The following is a 24,017-nucleotide window of genomic DNA, read 5'->3' on the forward strand; positions in this document are numbered from 1 at the left end:
ACAGGCCGTGCTGGGCTCCACATTGGAGCATCCGGGGCTGCATCCCCACCTGGGCCCTTGGCCAGCTGCGCAAGGGCCCGAAACTTCCTCTGGAGGGGAGGGAGCTGGAACTGTAAATCACCCCGCTGGGGCTGGGAGGGTGGGATGCCTTTCCCAGGTAGGCTCCATGCCCCTGATGTGCGTGTCCCTTCCCTGGGGCCGCAGGAAGTTTCAGCAGCTGTGAGTGGAGGTGTGGTGTTCATGGAACAGCCAGTACTCACCTGAACTCATCGGCTGGGAGGCAGCTGGCCGGGACTGGAGGGAAGGTGTGTTAGCAGTGTCTGTGTGCCCCCTGCCTACAGTATGGACTCACTCAAAGAAGAGTTTGAAACAGCTGGAAGTGCTCTTGTTCGCAATTAATGTGGCTTTATTATTAATGTGTTGGGCTCCTCTCTTGACAGCAGTTAGTTACAGAGTGTTTCACATGGAAATGGGCAAAAGGACAGAACGCAAGGAACTAAATTCAAATAGAAACATGATGCTGAAGAAAAGAATCAGGGCTCTGTTCTTAAAACATTAAGCATAGAAGAAGCTAGGAGCACAAGTTGCCATTTCAATACAGTTAAGACGTTCACTTTTTTTAATTACAGGTTTAAAATAGTATTTTGTACCTATTACATACAGGAAGATTACGCGTTGTTGCCCACATGCAGAAACAAGCAAAAGCAGAGTTTAACTGTTTCTCTCTATACCGTTGTATTACCTCTGGCTCTGGATGGATTCTGCTGGCTCCTGCAGGCTAAGCAGGGTCAGACTCTTTACAAATTGGCATTTTTACAAGTCTTTTTCCCCGTATTTTTTTTTAAGGGGCAGTAGGGAGGGAAGGGAACAAGAGGAGGGAGGACAGGGCCGGGGGGGGGGGGGGGGCACTAAGACAGGGAGGGAGAGAAGCTGAAGGCAGAACAGACTGCCACAAAAGACTAAAAAAAAGTTTGGAGCCTTGAGGACAGGAAAGCGAACTGATGTAGGATAAAGCTGTCTAAGCAGCACAGCTGCGGAATGCAGGAGCACAGCATGTGGAGGGCAGGTGTTTCTACTGGAACACATGCCAATGACCACACTCCTGCCTGGAGGATGCAGGCACCTTGCAAAGCCTTACTATTACTGCTGCTTAGTCAGAATTGCTTCAAGTTTAAAATTGAGAAAACATTCATGTGTGGGTCTATCTAAAGTTAGTGCATTAGCTTTTACATCTAGCCACGCTTAGGGATCCAGGGAGCCAGCAATGTGGGTCCCGTTTGTTCCTCTCATATCTGGCAACCTGCGTCGCACTGGCTGGCAGCCAGTCCCATTGGCAGGTGAGCCAGGATCTCCCCAACGCACTGAAGGCAACACCCCCCCCCCCCAGCAGTATCGGGGGGGCAGGAGCAGGTGTGTTACTGCCTGCAATTGCTTGCCATAACCAACATTCATAGACGCTGACCCCATTGGGTTACAGAGAATGACATTAATTCTTCTGGCAGACACACCATGACTCCATGGTTAAAATGAATACAGCACAGGGCAGGGATTTGCTAAATCCCTGAGTAAGCTCACATGCTCCTAACAAGGGCTGTGTCAAAAAGGCTGGCTGCTCCTAGGGGAGGGGTTGCTAGCCTCAGGCTTTGTCCTGCACCTGCTGGGTTTTAGACACAGCCTTGCAGGCTGCAAGCAGAGACCCCTTTTACTGCCAGCAAGTTCTCTATCATCTTTTTTTATGTTGCTGTTGTTGTTTAAATTGCAGCATCTAGGTATTTGTACTGAGAAACCTCTACACTGACACTAAGAGCACATGGTGTCATGTTAACATGTATAAATTAAAATATTAAATCCACACAAAATGCAGCTTAACATAAAAAAAATAAATATATAAATTAAATGCAAAATAAACCATTTCCCTAGAAACTCCATTTTAGTCCTCGGAGCAGGTTTCTAAGCAGCAGTTGCTTTATGTCAGCTGCCAGAAAATTAGCACTGAGACTGCAGTGTCTCAGGCAAGCACAACACAGGGTCCTAGGATGCTTATTATGGAGTCAGATCTTGGCTCAGGGCCAAGCACAGTGGGTGACACAGCAGATGGAAATACCTTTGAGTTGTATGTCAAGCCTTGCAGCATTGCTTTCTAGCTCACCTCTCCTTCCTCAGAGCACACCCTACTGCCACTCTCTTTGTCTTACAGAAAGATAAAAGCCATCTTTGTGATAAGACCCTCTTGCAATGCTCTCAGATGTAGCAAAGGTTCACCAGTGCTGCAGGCTCAGCACACCTGAGCACTAACATTTCTGAAGCTGCTCTCCCTACAGGGGCTGGGAGCCCACAGCTGGAATGGGTTTGCATGCCAAGGAGGCTCTGGGTGACCGTTCAGTAGCAATGATGCACTCACACCATACAACTACACTTCTGCCAGGATGGCCAGAGAGCAAGGACACACGCCCACAATAGGTGTGCTAGCAATGGGCTGCCAGCTGCAGGGTGTGCACAACACAGCACCTCATCTACGCTGGCAACACCAGTCTGCATGTCCCTGCCATGGGTGTGGAGGAACGAAGAGCAACTATACTTACTAAACTATTTTCCCCAAGTGTTTTTGGAAGGGGGTTCTCTTTCCTAACACCACAGGTTCTGTTCCCCACATCCTGGACACTTTTACAGGGGCAACGAAAAGCTTGAACATAGCTGAGAGGCTTGGACCACCGGCATACAGGCAGCGATGAAACTGCTGCTGCTTGTAGATCTAGCACACATCAGCTTCACCAGCCAGACGCTAGCCTCTCTCAGTATAGCATGCGGGTTCCTCAGCTGCCTCACCACAATCTTCAAGAAAGCCTTTGGTTTACAAGGACAGGGAGGTTTCACGTACAGCTTAGGCCAACGGTGGCCAGGGTTGTTTCAGCCCTTCTGCTTTAGAAGGGGCTGTAGTTGTGCGTTTGGATACTCTTTTTGTGTGACTGTTCATGCAACAGCCCCTCTCTGCCTCCTACTGTCCCACTGCTGACGTGCAGGAGTAAGTTGGCCACTCTGTGTGTGCAAAGCTCAAGTTAGCAGGGTAGGAACGTGCTCTTTGTAGCAAAGAACAACAAGCTGAACCCTCCCCTCCCGCTGCCACCCCCAAACAAACATGTCCTTTATCCCAGCTCCTTAAGCATAGTGAGCAGATGTTGCAGGATGCCACAACCAAATATTGGGACAGAAGCCTGCAGAGCTGGCAAACGGTGGGCCTGCCTAGTTGGAGTACAGGTCTCCTTGCTCAGAACACCACCTGTATGTTCAGGATGGGAGATGGAAGGATGGCCTTCACGGTCATGTTACAGTTGGAGGGTGTCGCCTTCCCTCATCTCCTAGGTGCATTTTTGTTGCAAATTAGTTTTCTTCTCTGCCCCCCCATGCCCCCCATGCACTGTCTACATGCAGCAGCAGCACTTCAGCCCTCACCAGAAAGATGAGGTTCATGGTGCTACAAGTTAAATGGCAAGGCAGCCAGGAAGAGAGTAGAACAAGCTCTCACAGCAGCAAGGCAGCCAAGATAGTCTACAGAAACTGTACAGGCAGCAGAATAAAGCAGGGAAAGTGAAAGTGCCCCTGGCCTGCAACTGCTCTTGCACAAACTCTTAGCTCAGTCCAGAATATTACAGAGCCCTGCACTTCTTTCTCATGGCATCCAGTGCTGAGCTAGATGGATACCCGATTGCCTGACAAATGGGAACCATGTAGAGGACTAAACCAGAGAAGAACTGGACTGTGATTAGATGGTGTCTCTGATGTTGCATTGGTGATTGGAGAGTCAATGGATGAACGCAAAGTGTGGGAGATTTAGAATTCGATCTTACAGGCTGGAAAAGATTCATCCTGCATCACAACAGTGCTGCTGCTTGCCAGTACCATGATGTTTAGCTCCTGCTGTTTCTCATGGGTCTGTTGGTACCATTCTCGTGTCACCTCAGTATCATGTGTTGGGATCAATGTCACCTGGGAAAAGAAAGCAGCAGGGATGATTGTCTGAGAACAACTGCAGTGACAAACAATGCCCATAGGAGCTGAGGCTAAAATTTCCCATTAATTTTGGAACACTGTACCCTTGGTACTGCTTGTTCTATTTAATGTCTTTCAGATGTCAGGTTCTCTATGGCAGAGCTGGTGCTTTATTTTATGCAGTACCAGCACAATGGTGCTCTGAGCTGGCTGCAAACTGGCAGTACTAACACCGTAACGATGAAAATGGCTGCAGTGCAGGGCAGAGCATCTCTCTGTGGAGCTCCGGAAACAGCCTTAGAACGATCCCTCAGTATGAAAAGGAACAATGCTGACAGTGTCACTGTTAATGGCCTGATATTAGACTTTGCATGTCTATTGACCCAATGTGCAACTTGGACACCTTGAAATCTGAGGCTGCTTCATCTGAAAGAACATACACACTTTCCTGTACCTGTCTTCAGAAAGTGTGCCCACCTAGGATGTCCTGCAAACCTGACTTAGCAAACACTATGTGTAAGAACTCTGGTTTAAAAGCACTAATAAAAAATTGCTATTGGAAAGATCTTCAGCAAGCAAGACTAGCAACAAATGCCACTGTGTTTGGGATACTGTGATGAAATTTCAGACTGTGATGGTGCTTGTTTTTGCTTGAGGATAGGCTCGTCCTGCAGCAGATAAGGAGGAGTGTATGATCTCTAAATGCTTCCTCCCCTCAAAAGGATGTGGAAAGGAAGACATATCTGCTTCCACTCACACTATTTTGCAGGTGTCCTCCTCTTCCTCATGGGTGCAAACAGTTACTCTTCTAAGACTGCAGAGCAGTACATGCCCAGTACCATTTGCTTCCTCTTAGTGTACTCCCTGTGGGTATGCTTGTGACATACACCTTCTCCCCAGCACTTGTGACACAAGGAGCATCACACACACACTCCTTGGCATTTCCATGACCTACCTGCAGGTTCTCCCCCCACTGAGACTTCCCTTCCAGGAGCGCATCCAACACTGCACGGCTTGGCTCTCCATTGGCTGCATCATTCCCACTCACAACATAATATGATGCTCGAACCCGCTTGAAGAACTCCGGATCTGTGTTCTTTCCACTGCAATGGTTGGGGATGTATGCCAAGTCCACATAGACAGGCGGACCCATGGGTACAGGCAAACTGCTCTTAGGACTATTGGAAGCTTTGGAAAAAAGAAAACAGAGGCTATCAAAACCCTTCTGGAAAGGACAAACACTCAAATTAACACTGAATTACTTGAATCCCAGAAAGGCTTTTCCCTGCAGCTGCAGCAACAAAGTTAAGATTTATCCAGGCTCTGCTGCTCAGAAGTGACCTGGGTGGATTTCTGGGCCAGACCTGTCACAGCTGTTGGGAGGAAAAGGGAGTTCTGCTGTTCTTTGGGGAGGGACTGGAAGGCTGCAGGCTCAGAAGCCTTTCCTGGGGAAGGAAATAAAAAAAAAAATCTCCATTATTACCTTTTGCAGAGCTGTCATCCCAATCAATATTTAGTCCTAATTTTTGTTGTTTAATAACCTACATTTGCTAAAGAAACCTGTTCTGATGGTCTTTATATGCTATCCTAGGGTATTACAGTAGTCTTTCTGGAAGCTCCACCGTGGCTTTCTGCCATTCCTGTGAATCACTGCTATTCCAAGGACTCTATTGCTCTTTCCTGTCAACCTTTTGTACCTCTTTTTTTCATTTGCTGCTGCTTACATTTATGAGATAAGAGATGGTAAACCAAGAGTTGTTATACTCAGCAATATATATGCATATATACATACACACACACACAAAACCTGTAGAAGGACTGTCCCTTCTCTCCCTTTCCTTACATATACTATCTCTGAGTAGTCTCTTCTGTGACCAAAAAGCCACTAACTGCTGGCACGGACAACTCATTGTGCTGCCTAGCTGCTACACAAACAAACAAAAAAATCCCTACCTGTCTCAGCCAGTGTTACGGATGTCTAGCCCTCATCCCAAGTTTGATTTGGGCAACTCACAGCACTGCTCCACGCACATCTACATTCTATATCTTTGTCTCAGCCCTCCCTTCAGACTGACATATCCAGGCATTGCATCTTGCCAGTCCTTTCTGTGCAGCGCCTCTAAGACACGACTGTTCTGTACAGACACTCTGCTGATACCCTGGTGCAGCTCTCTCTTGACTGTACCGTATTTGCTTGTCAGCTGTTCATGAACATCAACTGGCTCAGTCCCTGTTCAGTCCCCAACCTTTGCAGAACCCTCCCTGGCCTGGCGCTGTGACCACCTCACTGGTCCCTCCACTGCTTTCCTCTCACTCCCTACTACACTGAGCAGACCCTTCATCAACTGCTCGGCCTGTCCATCGCCCTTGCTGTCAGTGACACCAGTTTCCCCCACCTGAGTTGTGTTTGCACTCACCCCCCACCCCCCCCCCCGGGCTCTTTTCAGGTCTTCCCCTTCAGCTGCTCTCACTCAAGAGTTCCCTGTAACACCTCTGCAAACCTTCCCCCACTTCTCCTACACCCTCTCTTTGCCACAATGTCTGCAATGGACATCTGCTGAGACCACATCTGCTGTGTTTCAGCTTTCTCCATTCTCCCTGGCACTACGCACCTGCTGGCTCTTATCTTACACTCCGCATCAATAATCTGGAGCAAAGGATTAGTATTTGCTCTGTGTCTGTAAAGTGAGCTGTACGCACACTTGTGGCCGAGTCCCTCTTTCACACCTTTATTTAGGAAAAAGAGAAGGCCTTAGTTTCCAACAGTCAGACTGCCTTTTCAGTGCCCTGTGTGTGGTACTCAGATGTGGGAGCTGTTCCCATCCATCTCTGCTTAACACTTCAGAGGAAAGCACATACCTGACCATGGTGGTGTCCTGTTATTCTAAATGACAGCTTTAGCTCAGTCTAGTGCAATGCATTTACCCCACTCACAGGCTGAGAGGTTACCACCTCTTTTTAACACACACACATATATTGTCCTTAAATTGCTGGCATTTCTTTGACAGCACCCACCTCTGAATACCTACAGATGTAGCCCCTCCACAGAGGTAGCCCCCTGGGTGGAACTGAATCTTGGCCTATGAAGTTCTGAATTAGGTCTCACAGGTCCGTCTCTCTTCAGAGGTGGTTGCATTTGGCTCTACAGAGGTTGAAAGTTTTCCTCAAGGCTTTGATCTTTTAAAGCGATTTGTGTGACAACCTCTCTACCTATCACTGCTGATAACTTTTTATGCCTGACTGGGAGGTCCTATTCTCTGTTCTGCTACATTTAACTCAGTGCTTTTTCTCTGTGTTGGACCTAAAGAGAAAATGCATGCTTAAGGAAGAATTTCTTACCAGGGTTTGTTTTGATGCCATTAACAAGGCTCTTGCCAGGGTTGCCGTGACTACTCCGGGATAACTCATCCTCTGTGTGAGGAGGCTGCACCAGCGTACTACGTGGTTTGGGCTTCTCTCCTCCATCTCTTTCTTTTTTGGCAGTGACAGATTTTGGCGATTTGTCCGATGGCTGTTTCACAGGAGTGGGTGATCGTTTTCCTTTCACATCTAATTTCCGGACAGGCGAGGAAGATTTGGGTTTGCTCAAAGGCTTCCTCACACCTTTGTTCTTTTCTTTTATGTCTTTCTTGGAAATTTTATCAGTTCTGCTCATGCTTTGCTCATTTACCAACATATCAGGGTCTACCATGCAGACATCAGGGTGAGGAGGATGGGGATGGGGATCTACCATTGGAACAGGCTGAGGATCATGGCTGGACCTAGAACTGGCATGATGAGCATTCCCAACAGCTTTGTCCACTGGGAGGAAATCGGCATCTTCATCCGAGTCCATGTTGGCATCTGCTGTGATAGACGGACATTCTTCTGTCTCAGGCGGGACATCCGAGTCTGACTGGGAGGTTCCAGAATCACTCACTGATGTTGGAGGGGTTTCCTCCACTGTGGCACTTTGCATGGGGCTACTACCAGTGTGGGGTGGTCTTCCTTGCACTGAAGGATGACCATCCTCCTGTGAGAGGTCACTATCTTCAGAGAGCTCATGAGGACTTGGGTTGATGAATGAGGGAGAGAGCTCTCCCTTCCTATGCTTGTAGTCACATGAGGAAAATTTCTGTCCACAATCAAAACTGCCTCCTAAATGTGGCTCCATGTCATGGGAAGCATCTCCATGGTCCTCTGTTTTTGCACCCCTCTGCACATCTGAGAAAAAGGGCTGGAAACTGTGTTCAGGGGACATCAGAGAGGAAGGACGGCTCTGCCTCTCTGTGTCCTCTTTGCCTGCGCATGGAGAAAAACTGCTGTCAGAATCAGGACATGATTTTTCATCCTTTGCCTCTGCTGCATGGTATGTACTTTGGAAAGCTTGCAGACTGGTGCTCACCTCTGTTGGACCATTGGCTGTGGTTTCATCTTCATGCTGATGATGAGGAAATGATGTCAACACATCAGGGAGAGATGTCAGTGTCATCAGCTGTTCTGCAAATGGTGCCTTCTGCTCTGGACTGCTTACACAGGGTTGCTGTTGTTTCTCCACAGAAAATGGTGTGGGCTGTGAGCTCTGGCACTCCTTTCTGCATGGTGAAATGCTGTCACCCATGCCACTTGTGAATGGAGAACCATGTTCTTCAGCAAACACAAAGTCTTTGGTTTCAGCTGTATGCATTTTCACAGCATTATCTGGAATCTGTGGAGACACATCCCAAAGACTCCTGGTACCTGGTTCTGTTCCTGCACCCGTGTATGTGGAAAGCATATGGGAGTAGAAACTTTCTGCTTTAGTCGGTATCACAGGAGTGGTAGCTTCAGATGAAGGTTCCTCTGACAGGCTGGAAGAGTCATCTTTCAGCTGCTGTTGGGGCACAGACTCTCTTTCCACAGCTTTGGAGAACAACTTGTCTTCTTCATATGGACTCAGTGGTGACAATTTAGTAAAAGATGAGTCAAGGCTACTGATTTTCTCAGAAACCTCCAAGTACTCATCTTTCTTCCCCTGGTCTGAGGGCAGAGCACAAGGAACCTTTAAAGGAAGAGAGATATCCCCTAACTGGCTTGCTAAGGTTTGCTGATGTCTGACCATACTGGATGTTTCACTCTTTCCTAGCAGGGAGCATTCAAATCCGGAAGAGCTAGCCATCACTCCACCCTCCATTGTTGGGCCCTTTTCGTATGCCTCTCTCTGTTTTCCAGAAGCAGATTTCAAGTATGTGGCTTGCTCTTGGCACTCTGAGACCACCGCTTCACTTGGATAATCCGTTGCACAGAAATGTGATTCCTTTGTGGATTTTTCAGCAAACTCTCTCTTTTGTGATGAATCATGTCTTAAATGGCACATTTCTGAAGCCTGCTCATCTCTGCCTATGTCTGGCAGGTCACTGTAACCAGCAACATATGTCCCCTCAACAGTGGCTGATGCAATTTTCCTACTTCCATATTCCTCTTTCCACCCTGGATCAGAAGGTGAAGAGGCAGTAGAACTGGGTGAAATGGACTCCTGATGCTTGCTTTGCAGAAGGGGTTCTGTTACATGAAACTTGTCCATTGCTGAGATGTGTGCATAGACTCTGCCTGCAGCTTCAACAGGGCTGTGCAGTTTAGACTCCTTTTCAGATTTCTCCCTAGCACCTTTTTCTAACTCTGAGTCACTCATGCTTTCTTCCCCTCGACCTGCTTTCTCATAGTATGTATCTTTGAGATTTGGACTTTCAGATTTCAGGGACAGAGATATCTGCTCCTGGCTAGACAAAATGATGTTCTCATCTCGACAAGTGGCATCAATATAGGCAGCTGATTTTTCTTGATAAAACATGTCAGTCATGTCTGTGGGAGAGGCAAATGCTGTGCTTGTAGATGATGGGTGCAGTTCAGAATCCAGTTCTTCTGGCAAAGCAGAAGACACCTTCAGTTTTTCCTGTCCATCAGATATCCTAGGCTTATCTGTTTCAGACAAGGGCAAGTATCTTTCATGGATGTCTGTATAGTCAAAGGCTGAATCTGCTTTATCTTTAGGGGATGTGTCTTTAGGGGATGCTGGAGATGACAGCTCCTTCTCAGCAGAGGTATAAAGGCAGGACTCTTCTTCCTTTGCAGAGACATGAAAACTTTGATCTTTTTGAGAGATCAGTGCTGTTGCTGGCACCTTGTCAGTGTCACCTGGCCTGTCTGCACCCCTGGGTGTGAAGGGGGAGGGTCCAACTCCAGACACAATCATCTTCTCATAGATGTCAGCATACTTGAAACTTCTTTCATCAGGGTAGGGAGTTGGTTCTCTTTCTTCTTGCTCTTGTCTTGCAGAACTGTCATCACCTCTGGGTCTGCAAACTCTTTCCTCATAAGAATAAGGCTCGGGGGAGCTCCTAGCATAGTCCTCTGGAGGATATGCCGCTCGGCTGGCAGAACCCACAGCCTCAGCTTGGCCCATGGCAGCACTGCTTTTTTGACAGAGGTCTTGTCCCAGAGGGGAGTGTGCACGCTGTCCTGAGATTGCAGCACTTTCTTCGGAGGACGCTGCTACATATTCATATTCCACTGGTCTTGTAGATTGCAACAGAGTAGATGCTGCTGCTATCTGCTCTTTTCTTCCTGTAGAGTCATAAAGATCTTCAGTGGATTTGCAGTCATCCTCTTGCTTTCTATCTGACTTGTATTTACAGTCTATTTCCTGATAGAAACCACTGATGTCTGATTTCTCCTCTGTGTCCTTCCGTGGGACTTCCTCCTGTAAAGGTGGCTTGCACTGATCTAACTTGTAAGGCCTTTCTGTTTCTGGTGGTGTGTCAATTTCCTTTTCCAAAGTCGTAGCCATTACAGATGGGGGAGATGCCGTCAGTGCTTGGTCTAGTGACTTTGCATAGATATCTAGGACAGCTTTCTCCTCATCATCTAAGTAGGAGTAATCTTGTTTAGATGACAACAACAATTCTTGCTTTTCTTTGTCTCCAGTAAATTCTTTGGCCTGATTTTCTTCACCGGAGACATACTGAGAAGACAGAGGAGAACTTTCCATTTGTGTTCTTTTTGGGAGAGTGACATCAGCAGGAACTATTTCCACTTTCTTTGTTTCTGATATAGGCTTGGCACTCTTCTGTGTGTCGTCTTTGTAATCACATGATTCCATCCTCAAACATTCTGCTTCTGCTTGCAGCAGCACAGGTTTGTCTTCAGCATGACAGAGCTCCTCATCCTCCTCACTGGGTAACTGCCCTCCTCTTCCAGTTTCTCTTCCTTCCTGAGGATACCCATACGCAGAGCCCCATGCTTTACTTTCTGCTCTTCTCCAGGTGTGACTGCCAGGCACTGCTGGAGACAGGATCTCCTCCTCTCCCATTTTAGGAAGGGATTTTGTCTCATATTCTGGTACCTCATCCAAGAATGTGCTCTCTCTCTCCTTATCATATCTCTGCCGCCTTCCCTGAACCGGGATCTCCTCCACCTCTTCTGGAAACCACACTTTCTTCTCATAACTTAAATCTTTCATGTAAAAGTCTTCCATTTCTGGAGATTTTTCTTCCTGAGCTTCCTTGAACCTGCAAGATTTTACACCTTCAGCAGAAATGTGTGAAGATGTTTTATCCTCAGTTGGGCTAGATTCTGTAAAGCGTAAGTCCTTCACATCTGGAGATACTTCCTGAGAGTCCAAGCCTGCAGTTCTTCCCCTAAATGGGCCCTTTTCTGCTGCAGAAAATAAACTGCTGTCATCTGGAGACATTTCTTCACTTGAAGTGTCTCTGGGTGACGTGTCTTTAACTGAGCTACTTTCCGGGGAAGGAAAAGATTTTGACACTTCTTTCGTGAGTTCTTTGGCAGAAATTTTCAGTGATTTTTCACATGTAGCTGCACTCAGCTCTGTGAAATCCATGGATTTCACAGCTTCTGAAGGGAATTTGTCAGCAAAGTCAGATATAGTTTTTTCTTTTGCAGTTATCTCTTCTGTGAAACTAAGAGATTTGATGTCTTCTGGAGAAATTCCTTTAACAAAGAGGTCTGAAGAGATTTCCTTGCTGGGACTCTCAGTGAGAGAAATGGATTTGGTCTCTTCTGGAGAAATGTCTTTAATGGAAGTATGAGAAGATTTTTCTTCTTCAGAGGTGTCTCCTGTGAAATACAGCAGTTTTCTTTCTTCAGCAGTCACTCCCTTAACAGAAATATCTGAGGATTTTTCTTTACCAATACTTTCTTCTGTAAAAGAAAGTGATTTGGTGTCATCTGGTGAAAATTGTGACGATTTGTCACTTTCAGATTTGCTTTGGCTTGTGAACTGTGGAGGATCTACACTTCCTAGAGATGCTTCTGTGGTAGAGAATGGCTCAAAGGACAAGTGTTTTGAAAATCCCATTAAGCTTTCTGTCATGGTTTTAGTTCCTTGTTCTTTTTCTGGCTCTGGAAATACATCTGTGCTGGGATGGGGCAGCACAAGATGCTCCTCCTCCTCCCCTATCACCACTGTGTCCTGCTTGTGGTAGGAGAGCCAGGGCAGCTCCTCCTTCCCCACCGGTGCTTCCTGCACCTCCTCCCCAGGAGACACTGGAACATCACTGCCCAAGACCAGCTTGTGCTGTACAGGTCCAGGCACTTCTTTTTCCTGTCTGTATTTAGCTGCAGATACCTCATCTTCTCTGAGAGGTTCACCCTTGGCTCCCTTCACCACAACAGAAGTTTGGCCTTCCAATTTCTTGACAGCAGCATCTGTTTGTTTTTCAAATAGATCTGAATCTACTGTTTCTAGTTTTTCCTCCACTGGAGACTGGTGGAAAGGTGTGTGTCCTGCACTAGTGGGGCCAGATGGGGTGGGAGAGGCCATTTTGACTGTACTATCATCAGGACTCATGCATCGTTCTTCAACCTCTGCAGAGTCAATCTGGGAAAATGTTGTTTCTTCAGTGGATAATGGCAGACCAGAAGTTTGCATCACTTCTGTGGGAACACTGATTAACACATTATCAGGACATCCTTCATGAGGAAACATGGGGGCATCATAATGCCCTCTGAGTTTCTCAGGCATTTCAATATTTGGAGTCCCATCTTCTTCTTCCTCTTCCTCTTCTGCCTCTTCGTGAAGATCCTTTTTTTGAGCTTCTAGTTTTCTCTCTCCTTCTGCTAATGCATGGAAATCTTCAGGGGGTGGAGATTTAAAACATTTGTCTTCTTCCAAGGATGATGTGGGAGAGATTGTGCCAGCAGAGGGAACATAGTCAAGACCTTGGGTTGCTTCAGTCCGAGAAGAGGGCATGCTGTTTACTGTGTCTAGAAGTAAAGAGCTTTTCCCAGTCTCTTCTGTTTGTGGTGCTGTTATAGATGCAACAGATTGATCTTCTGCTACTGAAGTTGCAAAAGATGAAAGCTTATCACATTCTGTAATGGAGGTAGCAGAGGATATATGTTCCTCCTCAGCTAAAGGTGCTGCCACAATGTTTGTAGGATATGCCAGGATTTCAGACTCCTGGCCAGCATAGCCCTTGGCTGAAAGGTCAGCAGTAGGCATGGCCTGTATTCCATGTATTGCTTCAAAAGAGCCTGGGTGGTCAGGAACAGAAATGTTGTAGGCATTGACATCGTACTTCAAGTGTGGGATCCTCTCTTCCTGTTCATCATGTATTTCTTCATCAGAAATGGTCTGCTCTGTTTCTGAGTAGCCTGGGATAGTTTCATCTTGGATATATGAAACATGTTCTGCTGTTGCTCCTGGTGGGACTGGTAGACTGCTCAGATACGACTCTTCCTTTGTTATGTCCTTTCCAAGTAACTTGTTTGTCTCACCCACATCACTAAATTCTTTTTCCTTTTCTGTAGTGGTAAATATCTTTTCCTCCCTCTCATCCTGATTCAGCTCATAGAAGTCTCTATTCTTTTCCACCTTCTCCTCTGTCTTCATGTGCTGTTCTTCCTTTTCTTCCAGTTCTGCTTTTTCTATCACATCCTCTCTCTTTTCCTTCTCACCCTCTTCCTGTGCCTCTGTCCCCTCGATATGCTTTTCACAAGTCTTTGTTTCTGCTTCCCTCTGCTTTCTGTCCAAAGAGATTTTCTCCTCTTCCTCCTTTTCTTCCTCTCTGAATGCTGATGACCAAACACCTTCTGCTAAGAGGTCTGTCTGTGATGGTACCTGTTCTTTGTCTGGAAACAGCTGAACTTCCTTGTCCTGCTCAGCTTTTCCCTCACAGTATTTCATGTCATGATTTTCATCTATTGTTCTTTCATCATCTATTTTTTCAGCATGACCTGCTCTCACTTCTAGCTGATGGATGGCCTTTTCCTCTGCTGGTGATTCTTTTTCCACATCAGTAGTAGTTATTCCTTGATCAGGAATGTTTGTTTTCAAAACCAGATCCACTTCAAGGCAACTCTGAGCAATCATGTCAGCAGAGTCTTTTATCTCTGTTTCAGGTACTCTCATAATCTTAACACCAACCTCAATATCAGACATTTCTTGAGTCACCTGCAAGGCCCCTTTCTCCTCATGCTTCAGTTCTTCAAAGTCCTTTGTGAGATCTTCTGGTGAAGACAGGACTAACCTCTGTTCAGCTAAGGAAGTCTCTCCTGGCTCCACCTGTACAGGTGCCTTCTCCATTGGTGACGTCTTCAGGTCAGCAGGTACTTCCTTTTCAGGTTTGACTTTGATCTTCTCAGTTTTGAGTCTGCCTGGAACTTTTGCCTTGTATAGTGTTTTTCTTACTTCTGGGGTAAATGGTTTTAAGTCTGGTTTAGAAATTTTTTTGGGCTCTGGTTTGGTTTCTTTCTTTTTATCCTCTTTCTTTGCATCTTTTTTTTCCTCTTTCTTTCCATCATCTTTTTTTAAATCCTTTTTCTCCTTCTTAATCTCTTTCTTTTCTTTGTCTTTCTTCTCCTCCAGTTTGGATACTTTCTCTTTGAGATGCTTTTTTCCAACCTTGTCTTTTGCTAATTTTCTTTTCTCAGCTTTGAGAGCATCACTTTCTGTCTTTATCTTTTCATGTTTAACAGGTTTCTCAGGAATTTTCTCTGAGTGTTCTTTAACCTTTTTCTCAATTTTAGCATCCTTTATGACTTCTGGTTTTACCTCCTTAATCCCCTCCTCAACTGCTTCTTCTTTCTTAGCTTGCTTTGTCACAGATGGCTTGGGGGAAGATTTAAGACTCTCTTTACTGTCAGTTCTTTGTTTAATTTTGGTCTGCTTCAGCACAGGTGGGGGTATTCCAGAAGTGATATCTTTCTGAGTAGCCACTGGGTACCTCAGAAAATCCAGGTGCTTGAGTTTCTCAAGACCTTCCAGTATCTTATTTTGAGGAGCATTTCCAGGAAACAAAACCCGTACAATTTTCTCTGTTGGGCTGGCTGGAAGCCACACCACCAGGGCTGTGATGGATGTGAGATAGGGAACAGAAATTTCACCTTCTTTCCCACTTGAGAGAATTATGCCAGTCTTTGCTTTACTATTACCAGCCCATTTCTGCATTAGAAACTGCATTTCTTTACTGTCCTTGACAGGATTCAGTATATACATGTCCAGCTTACCCACTCCCATTTTGTGGAAAAGTGTGATAGGTTCAATGGTGCTGCTCACCACCCTGTAGAGAGGCTCTGATTTAATGCCCAGTCTGTTGAGATACTGCAGTGTCAGACAGGCTTCTTCAATGCTCCTCTTTACTTTCATGGATGATTCAGGCATCTTCAGTTTTTCAGGAACATTAAAAAAAACCACCCCTAGCTCAGGAGAAATTAGGTTCTTCATCCAGTCACTGTAGTTGGTAGAGCCCTGGGATTGTTCCTCCTCTTGCTCAGCAACTTTCCTCTGCAGCAGTCCATTGATGCCAGGTAGGTTGTCTGCACCAATGTGGGTGAGCAGGATTGAGTCAATCCTATCCAGGTGCCTTACCAGCTTCCAGAAGCAAGATTTCCTGTCAGACCCACCATCCACAAGGATGTTAAACCCATTGACAGCAAAAAGAGCAGAATCACCTCTTCCCCCAGGGAATATGTAGCAGCAGGGTTTAGAAAGCTTCAAAAAGCCCCCTGAGGTGGGTGGCTCTAGGAGATCAAATGGAGATGGCACGTCAACTGTCTCAGAGATGTATTCTGCAAACTCAGACACTCCATCCATTGCTGGCAGAACTGGATCAGGATTCAGTTTCAGATTTATAATTTCCTGAAATCGAGGATGCCCAAGGTTGCTCCAGTCTCCTTCTCCAAAGCACGACACAGTAAGGGAGGCCTTGATATCTGAATCAGCGTTGCTAAGAATCTGGGTGACCTAATGAGACAAGCACAGACAAATAAAGGTCAAATAAAGCTCTGAGACCAATTCAGCACTTAAAAAAAAAAAAAAAAAAAAAGCCAGTTACTGCAGAAATACATGAGCACTTTGCTGACAGGAAACAATGGGGATAGATTAAATAGTCCAAAAGCCTCTTGCAAATAGATGTGTGTGGCTGTGTTCTGCTCTCTTTTCAAATTCTTAATGTTGATGAGCTGTTATGCTTCCTGACTGTTGGGAGTGCATGGTGACAAGATCCCCAGAAAGAAAATGAAAGCAGGAACCACCTTGTCCTCTTTCCTTACTTCTTCCTATTTAACCTGGGATATCAGTCCCTGGCTTGGACACAGAAGTAGCAGTCTTTTTTGATTTATGAATTCTAACCCTGAGACACCCTTTTCAATGCTAAGCATTATTGTCTGAACTTATCCTCACTCATTGGCTAGTGAATGGTCATATAGTACTTTGTGCAGTTTTAGTCCCATAGGACTTTCTTTTTCATTCAGATTCATTTTCTTTCCTGGGCCCTATTTTGAAAGTCACAACTCCATCTCTGATATACATACGGGGCTGGGGACATGCTACATGACTAATAAGTAGAACTAAGGTCAATATAATTTCCAAGGCTCCTTAGAACTATGCTGAACATATCCTGAGCAAAGAAGCATGAAACCTTAGACTTCCTAAGTATCTGGAATGAGATTAGTACACTTCTTTACACTGTGTTCTTTTGCTTAGACAGCCCTTAATCGACTAGTTAGTGTCCAAATAAATGGGTACCAGAAATAAATGAGAACAATCAGTTTAAAATAAATGAAGGCGGGCAGATTTGCTGATGTAATTACAGCAACAATGATATCAATTGTCAAAATATCACCCAGCCGTTCCTGCAGCAACTGTACATTCAATCAGACATAGACATTCTAAACATCTGGCACACAATGATCAGTGGAAGTAGGGCTTATCAAAAACTGATGCAGCATATCTGTATCAGTAATGAGCACCAACAGAAAGAGCCTCTGAGGTTCAGAGATGTCCTATAGGGTTTTCAAGACCCCACTGGACAAAGCCCTGAGCAATCTTGTCTAACTTTGGTGCTGACCCTGGTCTTTGCAGGAGGTTGGGCTACAGATCTCTCAAGTGCCCTTCCAACCTGAATGATTCTGCAATTTTACTATTAAATAATGACATCTGTAGTTATTTAATCATCATGTAGTTACGTCATCAGCATTTAGTCATCCCCTCATCATCATCTTTACACACCCCTAATGAACACTCTGAACCTTGTGAACAGCTTATGCTTGCTGGACTGACTGTGAAATGAAGAGAAATTCCCACATTTACTAGGGTGATGATGGCCTCAGCATTTTTTTGGAAGCTGCCCACAGATATTTTAAGATCTGCTTTAAGAAATTTTGAGTGTCTGCCTGCTGCAGAGCCAGTCTGGAAGGTTATTTCAAGCTGAACACTTAAAGGTGGAATCACCCATGCCTACCACCTTGGAAAACTTAAGCCAGGGAGTTAAAGCAAGATGCCCAAGACTATATTTATGGTGTGCAATTGTTTTGCTGGATTTCAAGCCCATCCCTCTGCAGATCTGCCACCCGAAGGAGCAGCACAGGCTGCATTGCTCTATTATGCACTCTCTTAACAGAAGGGGACATGTTAGCTTACTGTTCACACTCACCTCCGGGTCTGAAAGTATCTCAGCAAACTTCTGGTAAGTGAAGGTTCCCGTCTGCAGGATCAAGTCTCCTTCCTGGTCTGAGCTCTGACCACAGAAGATCAGTAGTTTGTGGGCTGATGAATCACACACCAGTGAGCGGACCTGTTACCATGAGACAGAGTGTTGCAATCAAAAAGTTACCCTCACCAGCACCCAGAAATCCAATCACATGGACAGGTGATACTTACGCATTATTCACAAATAGCCAAAGCATAAGTTTTCTACATACAACAGAGTAGGTCACTGAAGAGGGAAGACATTGCTACTGCCTGTCCAACACAGCTCCATGTCAAATCATAATTCACATTGAGAAACTAGGCCAATGCTAAGAGAAAACATTTGGCATTATACCACCATGTAAGAGGTCAGCACATTTAGACTCTCATCAAACTGGAATGCTCAAGGTTCAGAAGCCCTCCACCTTGTTTGTTAGGAAACTCTGCAAGCTTCTGAGAAGTCCTTAAAATCAGACAATTCTAAGGCACTAACTCTTCCAGTAAGGAGATCATTCCTAAAGGGCTAGCGCACAAGAAACCATACAGTCTTGTGTGTTACTTTGTACAGCATATATCTTGCTGGCATGACCAGAACACCTGGCCACCTGACCACACCTCGCAGCAGACTGGCAGCATGTTCAAACTCTCCAGAAGGTGCAAAGTGTGATGATCAGGACCTCTACGTCAAGCAAGGGCAGGAGACCTGATGTGGAGAAAACCCGCTGGCATCTGGTCCTTACCTCAGATACGATGCTGTCCACATTGGGATTTACCAGGATCACTGTTTCCAGGGTATCACTCCGGTGATGGAGGATTCTTTGGCCTGGGAAGAGGCAAGGGATTAGACAGGATGGGAGAAGCTGATGAGACAGTATCTGCCTACTGATGTTTTAGCCTCAAAAATTCCACTTCAGCATGGTTTTGATTGCAATACTTCCGCTTGCATTCTAGACCTAATTTAATACCTGGATCTCATAGAACAAAGCAAACTCTTTTCAGTAACAGGGAAAGAAAATCCTAGTTCTGGATCAGCACAATTTGCAACTCAACTCCAATGTCTTCTGAAGTCCACAGTGCCAGGCTTATCAAGCTGCCTGCTTGTGCCAGGCAGCTGTGCCTCATAAATGCTGGCACAGATCAATTATCCTCTCCAGACAGAAGTATCTTGCCTTGCCATGCTTGCTTGCAGCTACCATGGAGAGGTATCTCTGGATGTTGTCCAAGCCTTAGTCACCACAGGGCTTTGTGAGCCAGCTGGTGCATGCCAACTCACTCTTCATTAGAGTGGTGCAGTGCTAATAACGGATCTCTCGTCATTCTTGGTAAGTTTTTTTTTCTTACAAAGGGTTTTTCTTTAATCCAAACCTGCACTCCTCGAGGCAAACTGCTGCTATGGGAGCCACCTAGATGTTAAGAATGCTTGCTCTCCTGTCCCCCTCTTGTGAGAGTCAGAAACAGACACCCAGACAGGATTCTGCTCGCTCTATATATTTAGGCAAAAAGGGAAGAGCCAGCAAGAGCCTGGTAGTGCAAAAAAGCAGTCTGTGTGCTCACCTTGGGATGGGCATTACCTGGATATTTGGCAAAATACTGACATAATGCCTGGGCCCTATTAATTTATTAGAAAGAATAGTGGCAAGTGCCTGCCATCCTGAAAAGTGGGGCTAGAGCCATCCTTGTGTACCCACATCAAACTGCTCTGGGAAGTGGGATGATGTACAGGACCTTTCCCTTGACATTGCAAGCAGCACATAATTTTTTTGGATTCTGGTCTTTGCAAATACCTACCTCTGGACATTATATCCACTCTACAAGCCAAGCACTTAGAACTTAATTATTGGAATGTATAATTTATAGGGTTTAAATAATTCATAGGCTTTAACCCCTCATATAGACTGGAGGGCCATAGATCTTCACCGAAAACTGATGTCTATTTCTACTTTTCGTCTTCCAGGCAACTGCTGCTCTCTGACAATGTTGTTCTTTCTACCCTCGCTATTCCACAACCTGCCATCAGCTCTCTTTCTAGGCAGATCTCAATCCTTCTAAATTAGCTTGATCAAACTGGTATTTCAAAGACAGACACCAAAAGGACACAAAAAGAAAGAAGTCAGAGAAAGGTCAATACTCAGTATAGCTTTAATCAAACTCAGTTTACAGGGATATTTTACTCTGGCTGCCAGCAATTAAGTATAAACCAGACAGAAATGCCCAGAAGGCAACTTTCAGACCAAAATGAAAGTGGCTCTACGCTCTCACCAGAACTATTAATACTCTGCATCTCTAGCTGCTTTCTGAACTTGTGTTCTTTCAGTTTGTCTAAAAACAGTCCCTCTGGACTAAAACAAAACCATCACTGTGCAAAGGAAATTCTTGCACTGAGTTCAGTGGCATTTCTGCCACTTGGTGTGGGATGTGGTGCGTGGATGGGAGAGGCTGGGAACCAAGCCTCTGCACAAAGAAGGAATGCTGCAAGTGAGCCTGTGGGCAGCAGTGTGGGAGGGTGGCAGATGGTGCAGATGCAGAGGGCCCAGGAAGCATTCTGGGGCATGCGCTGCAGCCAAAATAAGCAAAACCCCACTCATCTTCAAGGCAATGGTAATTGTAAAGGCATTGCTGATACCTTGGCATTGCTTAGATCCCAGCAGCAAACACAAGGAGTACCTCGTTTCCTCACTGACTGCATTATCCAGTTACCACACAGCTCACCCCACACCAAGACCTCCACTCGCATGCTGCTCAGAGCATGCAGAACAGACGTGATCTGCTCCCATTTTTCAGCAGGTCTGGTACAAAGGGAAACCCAAACAATGCCATTCCCTAGGCTTCATCTTCTGCTACCTTTCTGCCTATACATCCCAGACAGACCTTTGTGGCAGTTGTTACCCACGTCGCCTGGAGAACACAGCTTGATGTACAAAACCAACATCAGCAGTCTCTTCCTTGTGCCATGTGAAAGGAGGGCTCTCAGGCTCAGTCTGGTCACTGGTGCCCAGCACGTGGGCATCCTTCCAGGCACCAGGTGCCAAGATGCTGCAGAGGCAACGCCAGCCTGAGGACTGCAGTCAGTGGACAATGCCAGCTGTACAGGGAAAGGGGCCTGTCTGCAGGACTAACAGGCATGAAAATACTGCTGCTCTTTGCCATTTCTGTGATTCAAGCCCAAGCAGCTGAGCTGTCACTGCTGAGACTGGTAAACAAAGCATGGCTGGTTAGCATTCTGCTTGCATCTTCTCCCCCCCTGGAGGGACTGTCCCCTTCATACTCGAAAGAAAGAGAAGGGTTCGAGCTGTGGGGCCAGCAGCTGCTGGCAGATGGAAGGTAGGAATGGTGAAGTACTGAGTCTTGTGAAGGGCTGAAGATGATTAAGGGACTGAAGCATTTTCATATGAGGCGAGGCTGAGTGTGCTAAGACTGTTTAGGCTGGAAAAGAGAAGGCTTGGGGTGGGGGAGGAATCCTATCAATATGTATCAATACCTGATGGGAGGGAATGAAGAAGAGGAAGTCAGACTCTCTTCTCAGAAGTGCCCAGTGACAGGACAAGAGGCACAAATTAAGTCACATACGATTCCATCTGAACACAAGAAAACACTTTATTTACTGTGCGGGTGGTCAAATACTGGAATAGGTTGTACAAAGAGGTTGTGAAGCATCCATCCTCAGAGGTACTCAAAACCCGACTGGACACATTCCTGGGAAACCTGCTCTAGCTCATTCTGCTTGAGCAGGTGGGATTGGACTAGACAATCTCAAGAGGTACCTTCCAACCTATGACTCGGTGCTTCTGTGATTCTGTGAAGCAGTGCTGTCCTCCAGAGCTTTGCTCCTGACCCGTTGTTGGACAGATTCCCTTTCCTCAGTTGCAGCACTTGGTTCTCAGAAGGATACAAGAGCACAGTCATACATTTCCTGAAACACTGAATCACTGCACACACACGCGCATGCCAAAACCCCAAACTGTTCCTTCAACTTAATTCAGAGATAAAGCAGAACAGCACACAAACTCCAGGCTAAACTGCAAACTGTGAGTGAGATGGCAACGTGGTGACTGAACCCAGCCTGTGAACTCAACAGGGCAAGTGCCCAGCCCCTGTTCACAGCTGGGCTGCTAGCAGCTGCCTCCCCCAGCTCAGTGACAGTAGCACCCATGTATGTGACAGAGCAAAGGCTGGGCTATGCCCAGCTGAGGAAATACTCATCATCCCAAAGTCTCTTTGAATCCAAGTGCTCATTGGGCTAAGAAGCCCTTTGCTGGCTGCTCCCTCTATACTGGCCTGCAGACAAAGGATTTAAACACAGACTGCAGCATCCTTCTTACTAGCAACAATTGCAACAGAAATGAGTTGCGGTGTGACTGACACTGCAGACACACTGATTGCAAGCACACTGCTCAGGTCATTGCCAGATATTTGTCCTTATAGAGCCCTATCACAGTGAAACGCATGCCTGGAAATATCACTGCAAATGACAAAATCCCTTAATTACATTTACCAGTATGAGCAATATCCTTCTCAAGCTCCTGAAGACTGCTGTCTTCAACTTACCTGGAACAAACCTCTGAACGTAGATCTCTGACCACAGATCTCCAGGTGCGTTCTGAACACAGATCCCTGACCCTGCTCAGCCCTCTCAAACTATGTTCACAAACTGCTACATTAAATGAAATCTCTCCCCCAGTAACTGTGGGAGTAAACTTCATTAGTATTGAAATTCTCATTTCGGTCACATCTTCACTTTGTGCGTTCAGGCACATTCTGATTACTGCAGCCACTGCAATGCCTGTGCACTTCCAGAGAACGTTTCCATCCATCATGTCCCCACCAAGACAGAAAGCCCCCTCTCTTTACCACCTGTTCCTTAAGAGGAGAGAATTTTTCTAGTCTCGCATAATCACTGTTGTCTATCCCTGAAACTCTTCTAGTTCTGCTATGGCCATTAGGATGAGTAAGAGCAGAAGTATACAAGATGAGAAGGAACACAGAAGATTCACAGGGTGGCATTACTGTATTTTCTGTATTATTCGCCATCCTATTTTTTTTATGTATCATATCATAACCTGACCTTGGCTTTGCACCAAATAAAGATCTTCATTTAGGGGTATACAGCGACATCCAAATTTCACCCTGCCAAGGCACTGCTAATTGAGCCCTTATAAGGAGTCTGGAAGGTTTAATTTTTCTAGTGTGCTTGATTTTGCATTTTTTGATAGTGAATTAAATGACGTCATGATGACTGTTCAATTTAGTTGCAGAAGTTCCTCACAGTCTTTTCTAGATATAAGTAACTGAGTCATCTACAAATTTAGCCACCTCCATGTTCATTCCAACCCCTTTCCTCGTAATTATGGTATTGATCAACTTTATATTTAGTAGGAAATCATGAAGCCCTTGCATTTTACATCTGGATGCTGCACAAACTTGACCACATATTTGTTTTCTGTCTCTTAGGTAGTTTTTGACTCATGGTATTAGATGCCTTTTACCCACACAAAGTGCTTGCTGCATAACATATGTAAAGATTTAATACAAATGCACCTTATTCATGACTTCACTGAAATTTCAGAAACTAGAGAGGGGCATTCTCTTTCTCCACATGGATCACATTACTTACCACTGTGCAGAAGTAATATCACCTTCATCCTAAAGGACCGCAGAGGGGACACATAAAGCCCTCTTCTACGGGGCAGCCACCTCTTGGATGGTAGTCAGCAAGAACTGAACACGGAGGCATTACACAAAAATGCCCCAGAAGTGATGAACAACAGCTTCTCTAGGCAATGCTAGAGGAACTTCCGGGGCTAATGCTAAGGGGGCATTTCAGGGTGCACAGACTGCACTCATGGATCATTAGTGGGGAGGGAGGAAAAGTCTGATTTATTTTTTTTCGAAGAGCATGTATAGCTTACCTACTAGAAAGGCTGAAGGGTGTCCTCATGGCAGTCCACAGCTTCCTGAAAGGGGGCAATGGAGGGGGAGATGCTGATCCCCTCTCTCTGGTGACCAGTGGTAGAACACGATGAAATGGAATGAAGCTGCACTGGGGGAAGTTCAGACTGGGCATTAGTTTCTTCACTGAGAGGGT

The 24,017-nt window shown here is 45.7% G+C and overlaps 1 protein-coding gene across 4 annotated transcripts in view; it reads right to left on the minus strand.

Moving 5' to 3' along the window:
- Positions 1 to 380: 380 nt before the first annotated feature.
- Positions 381 to 24,017, minus strand: part of MAP1A (microtubule associated protein 1A) — a 67,826-nt gene continuing 44,189 nt past the window's right edge. For 3 of the 4 annotated variants that reach the window (XM_075764490.1, XM_075764491.1, XM_075764493.1), the window contains 5 exons: positions 18,676 to 18,758; positions 17,901 to 18,041; positions 7,327 to 16,210; positions 4,943 to 5,175; positions 381 to 3,984 (listed from right to left, as the gene is read on the minus strand). In XM_075764490.1, the coding sequence (XP_075620605.1) occupies positions 3,829 to 3,984; positions 4,943 to 5,175; positions 7,327 to 16,210; positions 17,901 to 18,041; positions 18,676 to 18,758 (9,497 nt within the window). In that variant the 3' untranslated portion in view covers positions 381 to 3,828. Of the gene's footprint in view, positions 3,985 to 4,942; positions 5,176 to 7,326; positions 16,211 to 17,900; positions 18,042 to 18,675; positions 18,759 to 23,841; positions 23,973 to 24,017 lie in introns of those variants that run through there. The other variant, XM_075764492.1, reaches the window with a different exon arrangement.

Source organism: Balearica regulorum, chromosome 12, assembly GCF_011004875.1.
Source record: "Balearica regulorum gibbericeps isolate bBalReg1 chromosome 12, bBalReg1.pri, whole genome shotgun sequence".
In the NCBI taxonomy this organism is placed as follows: Eukaryota; Metazoa; Chordata; class Aves; order Gruiformes; family Gruidae; genus Balearica; species Balearica regulorum.